This window comes from Apis florea, unplaced genomic scaffold (genome assembly GCF_048593485.1).
Source record: "Apis florea isolate Af1SG1 unplaced genomic scaffold, ASM4859348v1 contig_2272_pilon, whole genome shotgun sequence".
In the NCBI taxonomy this organism is placed as follows: Eukaryota; Metazoa; Arthropoda; class Insecta; order Hymenoptera; family Apidae; genus Apis; species Apis florea.
In genome coordinates this window covers 2,896,236-2,907,488 of record NW_028256549.1, presented here as the reverse complement: position 1 = coordinate 2,907,488, position 11,253 = coordinate 2,896,236, and the positions used below count along the sequence as shown (strand labels likewise).

The 11,253-nt window shown below is 31.2% G+C and overlaps 2 protein-coding genes across 7 annotated transcripts in view; one reads left to right on the top strand and one right to left on the bottom strand.

The window, feature by feature from the left end:
• The window catches only part of Dop1R2 (dopamine receptor 2), a 59,327-nt gene extending 55,032 nt beyond the window's left edge, over positions 1–4,295 (top strand). For 3 of the 4 annotated variants that reach the window (XR_015290548.1, XM_086902448.1, XM_012489589.3), the window contains one exon: positions 941–4,295. Coding sequence is in view for 3 of the 4 variants with exons in the window: in XM_086902448.1 (XP_086758574.1) it covers positions 941–1,048 (108 nt within the window). In the remaining variant the exon portion in view is untranslated. The remainder of the gene's footprint in view (positions 1–940) is intronic. The other variant, XM_086902449.1, reaches the window with a different exon arrangement.
• Positions 4,291–6,721, bottom strand: LOC100868930 (solute carrier family 25 member 44). Of its 3 annotated transcripts, XM_086902450.1 has the most exons (6): positions 6,542–6,708; positions 6,405–6,455; positions 5,840–6,149; positions 5,477–5,778; positions 5,219–5,405; positions 4,291–5,156 (listed from the first exon to the last, which is right to left on the bottom strand). In XM_086902450.1, the coding sequence occupies exons 3-6, from the start codon at positions 6,012–6,014 to the stop codon at positions 4,837–4,839; spliced, it is 984 nt and encodes a 327-aa protein (XP_086758576.1). In that variant the 5' UTR covers positions 6,015–6,149; positions 6,405–6,455; positions 6,542–6,708; the 3' UTR covers positions 4,291–4,836. The 3 variants fall into 3 exon arrangements, with proteins under 3 accessions (XP_086758576.1, XP_003696108.1, XP_012345048.1); XM_003696060.3 differs by having other exon boundaries at positions 6,405–6,721; XM_012489594.3 differs by having other exon boundaries at positions 6,231–6,658.
• Between the last annotated feature and the right edge of the window lie 4,532 nt (positions 6,722–11,253).

Sequence of the window (11,253 nt, the reverse complement as noted above, 5' to 3'; positions counted from 1 at the left end):
CAAGAGGAAAAGTGAAAAGAAAAACAGGAGGAAGTTGTTGCAATTCGATAAGCAAAGGTTCAAAAAGGTGGAAATACGAGGATAAAAGTTTGTTTTCAAAGTTTTTTTGGACAAAAGTTCGCGAGGAAAAGATTCGATCCTCACCCCCCTTTCTCGAGCAAAGGGGGCGAAAATTTGTCTAATTTGTCCAACGAAAGGGGTAGGCCATCTGTGATACACGATATACGATATGCATAAAAGCCGATGAAGAGATAAAGATCGTATACAGCTGGCCGATAAAACACATGATAGGATTGTGGAAAAACAGATGATATGCGCAGTATTATGAGCAAAATATAGCGTCCGCGGGTAACACGAGTCGAACGATGCAAGATAATTCGTTCTAATGCACGAAAAGCATTAACCGACAAGATCGTTGCGTCATCGTTTGATATTTTTTTTTTTTTTTCTTCTTTTTCATTCCCTTTAAATCCCCCATCCTCCTCGCCTCCACTATCTGTTCCAGTATCCACGACAAAGAACTCGAACTCCTAAAAGCGATTCACCCTCTCTCTCGACCGACTAATTTATTATAATACTTACACATACGATATTCCTAACGATTTTTATGCAAAGTTTTCCAGGTAACGTTCGCCAACCGCTACTAAAAATATTTCACTAGGCTATCTCGAAAAACCGGGTTTTCCAAGAAGGGAGAAAGAGAGAGCGAAAGAGAAAGAGAGAGAGAGAGATATTTTCCAGGCTTTAGAGGGCAGAGGGAAAAAAATACAGGCACCTATTCTAATTTAACACCGGATTACGACCAACTCGATCACGTTCCAATCAATTTTTCTACCTGTACATACTCTGTACATAGACCGCGCACAGACCGATGAAACCGAATCTTTCCCTCTTACGAATAAATATTTGTTGAGAATTGTAAAATTGTTTGTGATTACAGTATATTTCCGGGGCGGGTACGAGCGGCGAGGCGAGCCGCGTGAGTTACAGCAGCGTGAGCCAGAGCAGCGACGGTGCCGGAAGCGTGCTACCCAGCGGCGGGATGTGACGTCACACGGGGGCCCGGTCTGGGCCTCGACGAGAGCGCGCTATCCGTTTCCGTGACACGTGATTGTAGGCTCGCTTCTCGAGGAATCGTGTCGCGAATTTCCACTCGGAAATGCACAGATTCCAGATCTCCGAGGTGATCCAACATCGCCTCCTCCCTCCGTCTATGCGTGTGTGAGCGTGCGCGCGCGCGCGCGCGTGTGTGTGTGTGTGTGTGCTTCCGACTAGACGAATCGAGGACATGCGTCGTGCTTCCTTATCGTCGAGCTTTTTAACACCGGTGACGAAAAGTGGACCACGAAGAAGCGTCACGCGCGACCCGGGACGCCCCAAACCGGGATATTTGTACCTGTTATTGTGTGCCCCTTTGTTGTTAGATCGATCCTTCTTCTTCTTTTTATTGATAAAAATTTTTGTAAGATAGTTTTTTTTCAATCGTGTTCATTAAAAAATTTGATCGAGAATTCGTAGATTCGGTTACAAGTGAAATGATGTTGAAATAATGGTGAAAATTAAGAAGCAAAAGTTTGTTAGATTTATATTTAATTGGAATAATTAAATTAACAGTTGAAATTGGTTTTTGTGAAATTCATTGTTCAGGGGCACACAGCGATCGGTATAAATAGCCTGTTATTTCTTGTACATAGAGAAAAAGTAGTATTCGCGTTTTGTACATCCTATATGACGAAGGATTTAGAGAAAATCGAATCGCGGGAAAGACCGTAAACCGAGCTCGGCCGATAGCTCGTTACCGTTTTTACGTTTCGGATACCTTCGAGATACTTTGTAGCTACTTTTAGCGAAAAACCTTCGTACACGAAATCGTAAAACGATCTGGTGATGCGCGAACGAGAGTATCTAACCGAGTTATCCTTTACTTTCTTCTCCAACGAATTGTCTAACCGTTTCGTTTCGATACGATTACCGCTTTTCCGAATCGAATTTCAAGAAACGAGAAAAAGGAAAGGAAAAAGTCTACGATCTACGAAAATACGTTCCCGCTTTCCACGTTGCACGTTCAAAAGACTGACGATCGAAATGTTCGGCAACTCCGAATACATGGAATTGGTTCTCTCTCTCCGAGTTTCCAGGAAACGGCGATCTCTCGTGTCGATGCATTGACAGCCGGTTACGCGAAACTGAAAAAGTCATACGCAAAGTTAAAATGACGCGGTAAATATATATATATATATATATTATTCGAAATTGACTGTCAATGGGGAAAGAGAAGATGAAAGGAACGAGTGAAAAAAATATGTATTATTTTGAGAAAATAATACGTGTGTTCTCCACGGGGAAAAAAATTATATTTTCCAATATCGCACGAGCGTAATGTTCTTCCAGTCACCGTTAATCGTTAAATACGTACACGAGAGACGCAAAGAAAATCGTTACGATTCGCAAACGCACGTACAGTTTAGATGCTAAAGTTAAGCTAAAGTTATCACAAATGCGATCGTATAATACTTACAAACGGCAGAAAAATATTTTTGTCAAGTCGTCGTCGAACGAAACTTTGCGAAACGAAACTGATAGCCAAATCAATTTTTCTTTATTTCCAACAAGATTATACGATGGAGAATGAGTAGCGCACCAAGACCGTTGTAACTTAATAAGAAGAATAAAATAACAAAATTATAAATTATAAATTGGATAACGAATTCATTCGCATTGATTGCCAATTTCTGAAAAAAAAAAAAAATTGGTTAGTTCAATTTAAGATATCAATTGATCAAATTATATTTATCATAAAAATTGTTAATTTAAATACTTCTATTTGTTTTTCTAATATCATCTAATTGAAAATTAACAGCAAAAAGTAATAAATTATTGTATTGGACAATCTTTATTCGATAGGCAGATGTCATCTCGTTCTACTATCAATGGCGGATATTTTTACAGAATGATTATTTATTTTATCAAGATTATCTTAACGTAAGCATTTCTTGTTGTACATAAAACAATTATCGCGCAATTGTAAATATTAGGACACTGTGAAATTAACTTATGTGAAACGTATACATATATGTATGAGACATTGTAACAAAGTGTGTATCAATACGAATATATACAAACGTTTCCTCGAATAAAAATACATCAATTCAATAATCCTATCTCGGTAAAAATTGCAAAAAAATTTGATTAAACATTTGGTGTTCATTGACAATTACGTTTTAGCTAACTTATCAATTTTGCATGTAAAATTAAAATCTCAATACACGATGAAAAATGATGTAGTAAAAAAAAAAAAAAAAAAAAAGAAATAATAAACAAATGACTTTGAATTTCAAATCAACAAAGTCGGTTCTTTTATCCAACGCAGATTTTGCTTTTATTAATAAATTATATCTGGAATGCTTTCAAAATTTTTTTCAAAACATTTCAAAATTGTAATATTTGTTTAAAAAAATGACACGTAATTGGTTAATATTTATCTAATCTTTCTAAATATTAAATATATACTTTAATATTTCAAATTCGTTAATACACAAAAAATTAATTAAAAAAAAATAATAATTTACAAAAATTGTTACGTTATGTTTTTATGAAAACGAAAGAAAAAAGAAAAATTATCGATTTGATTATTAATATTAATATTAAGTCTAAACAAAAACCATTGAAAAAGAAAATCATAAACTTCGATCCTGAAACTATTGTTTTCTATAGCTTTCAATAGAGGGCGCTTTACACGTACAAAAAAAATTAATGCGTCCAATTTAAATGCTATTTATAACTTTCTACTTATATTACATCATTCAAGTATATATTTCTGCTGTATTAAGAATGCATGAAAAATAATAAATTGTTAATTAATATATATAATACTTTTTATTGGAAATATTGTTTTTCACAGAATATTTCTATATGTACATGCAATTTTTGTTATTTGAAAACTGAATGCTTTTTAAAACTACAAGATGGAAACTTATTTACATCTGACAAATGTATTATTAAATTATTATACATACGTAATAAACAATGAGAATGTGAATGCGTGTATAATTCGCGTATATACTGCGTAGATTAAAAATTTTCTTGGCCTGTACATAAAAATGAATATAAAGTATAAAAAATATGAAGAAATGGAATCCTATTGTATATTTAATTTTTAAGATACATAATGCGAAAATAAAGAGTATCAATTCATGTACAAGAATCATATTGTCAAAATCACTTAAATACCTTCAACAAAAATGTGTCTATCAGTATATTGTCCTTTATAATAAAATTGAAATAAAAAAATATTATTTATTCTTCATTCATTTCGTTTATCTATTTATTTTAATACAATTGAATATTATTATTAATACAATTAATAAATTTATTCATTTTATTTATTTCAGTTTATCATAAAAAGATATTTCTATTTATTGTATTTTATCACAGCAATATATCTATTTTTTATTACATTATAAATTTTTTATGAAAACAATGATTTTATCAAATAAAAATTATTCCTTTAAAACTATTAAGAAAAAATTTAGGTGCTAAAACAGTAGGAAAGAATATAAATATCGATTAACAATTATATTCTCTTTAAAATTTATAATTAATTATTATTTATTATTTAAAATAAACTTTTCCATATATTTTGTATTATATTTACATTTTATATTTCATGTATTAAATGTACTATTATTAAAACAATTTAGAGAATTGATCACTATGAATTGATCTCATTCTTTTCTCTTTGGTGCGTAATTATTTATTTCTGTGTATAATACAACAGAAATTATTGAAAAATGCATGGCAGAAAACATTATTTTACAACAAATAAGTTTAGAAAATTCACCATCTAATACAATTTTTGTACTCCTCAACTATACTGAATCTTTTAATAGTTTCATATCCTAGAATTATTGAGAAACTAAAACTAGCAGACTGTACAAGACGGGCGGAAAGTCCCTTTGTAAACATCTGCAACTTTTCTTCCACCCAAAGAACTTTGAATGCACTAAACATACTATCTAATCTTTGTACTTGTAACCTTGCTCGTACAATATCTAAAGGATTTGTAATAATTGTGGTGGTAAATCCTCCTAATGTACCAGCAACTGCTTGAATAAACAAATGAGAAACCCATTCTGGAAACAATCTTACAAGCTCTTCTATCAACAAAAAAAAGAAAATTATTATCTTAATTTTCATGTTTTTGTTTCAAAGCAATTACCTTGGTATGACGTATATAATCCCCACCAAAGGGCACTATTAGGAACATAAGCGCATAATGATGCACAATATCCTCTATAAAAACCTCTATATCCATCTCTTTGATAAATTGATTTGATAATATCTATTGAAATCTGTGCACGAGATTTTCCTGGTTCAAGAATTAAGCCCAATGGATTCATACCCATCTATAAATTACATATTAATAACAAAACATTCTTTTATATTTTTATATATATATATATGTATATATATTTACCTTATCTGTGTATTTTCCTTGTTTATTGTTGATCCCAAGCACCATTAAGTGCTGACTTAAAATATCAAAAGGGACTACTATTGTTTGGCCTACCAAACTAGCAGCTCCACCAGCAATTAATGATTTGACTCTAGAATCTATATTACCGATAACATCATTTTGTCTAAGTATGTAACGCACACCTTCATATGTAGATACATAAAAAACACCAGATACAATTTGTATAGAACTTATCCAAAATCCTCGATATAATCCACTTATACCTTCAATTTTATAAATCTTTTTACAAGCATCTATCATTCCTGAAAGAAAACGATATTTATTATCTTAATTTTTAAAATTTTATTTTATTTCAAAATTTACCATTATACATATAGTTGTGCCTTTGAACTTGTAAACGAGTTTTAATTACTGTTAAGGGATATAAGCAACAGCGTACAGAAAATGATGAAAGCATGCTCAATGGAAAGAACTTTGTCTTGTCCATCATATCCCATTCTATAGTGCGAATCAAATGTGGTGTTTCTACTGCAGACATCTTGTAGATTTATGACACGATTAAATCCACTGTAGTTGTACTTATGTAGTAAGAATTGCTGATGCTTTTGTTTAACTTGATGCTGCATATCTCATTGATATTTATTGGAAATTAAAATCCAAACAATTCATAAAACTAATAAAAGAAAAATAATTATATTAATATATTTATTGTATTTTATGTTTCTAAGATTATTCAGGAATAAAAGAAAATAACCTCTCTACAAACATAATTTGTTACAATGTTATAATAATAGAACAAAGTCATTTTAAATTTGTCATGTCTACTTTATATAGTATATATTACCAACAAAAGTTATTACTAGAGCAATAGATATAAAATTTATCGATTAATAATACTTAATCATATAAAAATTCTCCTAGAACTTACGATGATGTAATACTTGTCACGATAATAAACTTTTTCCAGCAATTGTAGTACCTATTGATAACCACATTATAATATTAAATTCAAAATTTTCCACAAAAAAATCATAAATATAGTATAAGGAAAATCATTTTTGTTACACGAAAAATAGAACACTTTTGGTTCCATTCAATAATGTAGAGTCATTGGTTTGCGTAAAAAAAAATTAAACGCACAAGAGAGAAAGAATGAGAATCAAAGAAAATCTGATCTAAAATTCTGCGCATATATTCTCGAAAATGTATTCAGATAGCAGCGAAATCCCTGAATGATTTCGTGAAACATCATTGTAGTGACAGTAAAAAGTTCCGAAAGATGCCGCTTACAGTATCTTTGAGTTGATAAATAGTAATATCAACAGACGACATTGTAGAATGAACCATAGATAAGATAAGATAGACGTGATATCTTAAGGTTTTAAGTTTCATATTCTGAAATACCGACCTCAAAAAAAAAAAAAAAAAAAGAAAAAAAGAAAATTTTAACACTCTACTTAATAAATCTACAAGAAAACATAATTGCTACAAAATTGCGATTGCAACCAATTAACTTACATAATTTTATAATTCTCTTATATAATATATAATCGTATTACAGATTAACTATACAATAATATAATTATATATTGTATATCGAATAATAACGATTGCCCAGATCTCACAAGGATTGTTCATATGAAAGTTATGGATTAGAGATCCAAGCCTATCCTTTGACGCAAAAATTTATTTATTTTTAAATAAATAATTCTCCTTCTAATGTACAAACGTTGTTTGACAAACATTCAAACTTTTGATCATTGTGCAACACGAGCAACAAAAGGAATTAGAAAAATAAACAGAAGACTAAATCTGAAAATAGAATTTAAATTAAAAGACTTTCTATCAATATTTTACACTTCCATTGGCATGAAAATGAAAAATGATTGATAGTAAAAAGCGTGCGCAAAAAAAAAAAGAAAAAAATAAGCGAAATAAGCGAAGTAAGCTTCTCAGAAAACATTACAACATTTTACCCATCTATTTATCTACAGTATCTACTTTTCTACAATACATTACTTTATTTGATACCTTGATGCATGCATTTAATTCTAAATACATATTCATTAATCAATTATACAATCTTTTGCTCTGCTGTAAGCAATCCTGAAACAAACTTAATATTAATTCTGAACAAATTAAAAATATAATATTAACATTTTACTTATTCTAAAAGTTTTTTTTTTCATATTCTCTGTCTATATAAGAATTTAAATATTTTGTTTCTAATTCTATCTATTGAACATCTAACAAATTCTCTTCATATCAATATTCATTATATTTACATTCACACTGATGACACACAATTTTCAAAAAATTTATGATAGGACATAAAACCACAAGAGGAAATCAGTATATACCAATAATGGCTAGTGAACAAAATCACGTAAGTATCAAATACTTATGTTTGTAATGAGGAAATTAAGGAATTAAGGATGGCAAAATGATCATATTGCCTTGAAAAATAGGAAATATTGGTTTGAAAAACGAATCAGAATAGGGAAAGCGAGGTTGCTTTTTTTAATAAGAAGAAGAAGAAGAACAGAACATCGTTTATAAATCCCATCTATCAAAAAGCTAAGTATTTCCTATAATCTACCCTACCTAATATAAAAAAATTAGAATATTTATCTGATGATGAGATAATCCATTCTATTGAAATCTGAAGAAAATTCCTGAAACAAATTATACAACAGAATTAGTGAAATAACAACAATAACAAAGGTGATTAATTTCTAGAGAATCACACATTATTTCCTGTCTATTTTTTCCTGTTTATTTTCTTTAATTCTTCATACCTGTAACAAACTCAATAACCGGAATTAGTAATTAAAAAATAATTTACATATAGGAAAAGAAAGATTAATTTAAAAAAAAATCAAAATTTTGTTAAGCAATTCATTATTTTAAATAAAAGATATTCATCGATAAGAAAAAAATACATTTTTTAACAATATTTTCAATAACAAACGTTCTTACTAAGGAAATGTTGAAAAGAGAAAAACGACGAAAAGGTAACCAGAAGGGTTACCAAAATAATTATCCACTCAATTTAAATCCGAATAACCGTGAGTGGAATTTTTTTCTATTTTTCAACACTAATATGCTAAAATCTTAAAAGAAAACGCGAAGAGTGCTTCATTAAACTTTCGATGCAATTCTTCATCAACAAAAAAAAAAGATTAAAAAAAAAAGATAAAAAATTCGCGAAAATATATACGAAACTCTAATAGCGAAAGATTGCAGCCATAGTCAAAGACTGCCGTCGTACAATCACCCTTTGTACAGCCTTTTGGGCTGTAATAGGTGATTCAGAAGCTGGAACGTATTTCCACAGTCCAAGTGGAAAAAATATGGGCAATTTGGGCAAATAAACGCAACACTATTATAAAAAAACGCGATCTTTCATCAACGCAACACTAATTCTTCAAATGAACTTAATATAAAATTTACTATTATTTATAAATCTAAAAAGCTACTTCAAATATCATAAATCGTAATTACATTATAGAATAAAATCAAATTTATATTAAAAGAAAAAAGAATAGACTAATTCATAATGAAAATAATTAAAAGCAACCATGATATCCTTTTCAACGCAACGCTAATAGTAAACGCGATTATCATTTTATCGCAACTCTAATTCAACCCGTTATTAATCAATCGCAACACTAATGCAAAATCGCGATTTGCCCATGATGACTGGATGAACGATGGGCCAGCATGCAAAATGGCCGGATACGATACAACAACATAAACTACGTATTACTAAAACGAGCACAATGACAAAGTAGTAACAATGATTTCCCATTCTTTGGATCCAGACAAGATCCAAAAGATGAGAAATCATTCGTTGCAGCCCTCTTCGTGACAGTTTGTCGGGCCTCTTCGGTCTTCCTTCTTCGGGCGCGATGCCCGCTGAAACTTAAATCTAGGCTCGAGATTCACTGATCGCAAACCAAAGAAAAAAAGAAAAGAAAAAGGACTAAATCGCGGAAGCTGAGTGCACATGGACGACCAACGATCGCAATGATCGTTCTCCGTACATGCACAGAATCTCGAGCGCAACGTTCGTTTCGAAAGCAAATCACGACCGCGACCGCGAAATTCGAAAAATCAATGAACAAAGCCAGAGACGAATGGCACTGTCGTCCATTCGTCTCAGCTTCGCCCTCGATTCCTCAAATTTTATTCCCTGAAACAGGTTGTCACGCGAAAACGCGCCTACCCGACCAGAGACTGTGACAACCTGCCCGGCCCTACCTACTTATAATTAAACAGACACACCAGAAGTATGCTACCTATCCTACCTAGCCCTATATTTAAAAAATATGGCAAAACAGGCATACCAACACACTCATTCCACGATTCTCACGCATAATACTCGGGCGCAAAAGCCTACACTAGGGAAAGCGTCCCGGGACACTTCCGACACCCGAGCTTGGCACACTACTCGCACACTCTAACTTTACGTACCATTTTCCTGAAATCGACTGACGATGGCTAGCGATCATTGCGTGAAACGCGACAAAAACGCGTGTATCTATATTTTACTCGTGAACATTTATGAATATGTTATATTTTTTAAAATACTAGTCACCAGACTAAATGGCATCATTATTGTAACCATTATTGTGAACCAAAATTGTACAATTATTGTAATTTGAGATTAGTAATCTTGCTTATATTTATTACTTATACTTATTTGCAATATTTAATTGTGATTGTAAATTGTGATTGAATAGCGAAAAAAATAATAATTGAAACGACGCAATTCCACAGCCTAACACACACACACACAACATGGAAAGTACGTCGTGCACGATACACTAACGCATCGTCAGTCGCTAAAAAATTTGTATTAACTTATAAGCTAAGATCATCATACTCATTGTCTCTCCCTCACTCAGGTAACACCTGGGCACGTGAGTGAGTTCCTGGCAATGAACATGGAAAGGGTTAAACCTGAAAATCCTGAGCTAAAATGATATTAATATATTCATTTTACATCTAACGGACTAATATTCTTTGCATTATATATTTCAAATTATATAATTATATAAATTATATTGTATATTTCAAATTATTTGTGACTATTTTATATGTTATTTCATTAATTGAACAAAGTATTGAAATTTTAGCATATTAAATTTTTAATATTGAATTTAAAAAGGAATTCATTGTAATTTAATATAAATATTAATAGAAATACCCTCAGGTGACTCCTTCATCAGAGCATATTTTCAAAACCAGAAGAATAATAATCAAAACTTATTGCTCTGATTCCAAAATCTGCCTGTCGCGAAATGTCTTCTTGCACAAAATTTAATTCATATTTGTACGAGTAAAAATTGAACTTTATTATCTGTCACTGTTGTAAATCATATTGAAGTTGATGACAATCACAGTAATCAAATTGATCAAATAACTTAAAATATTACTCTGAAGGATTTTGAATTATATTGAATTAAGAAATTCAAACTAATTATTATATGTTTTGGCATTAGAAAATTACTAAATATTTTATATTAATCAAAAACGCGAAGCGTAAGAAGACTCTAGCCTGAACTAATAAATAAAACACAAAAGAAATAATTGTTACTACTCGCGGGTATTTATTTATAATAAATACCCACGGTCATTGTGCTCGTGCAAAATTCTACGTATACAACCAATCACTCGTGTCGATTCGGATCTTTCATCCTACGACATGGTTGAATGACTGGAGGAACCAAAAAGCATGCGACTCACCATATGATGCGAACACCTTCACTGTT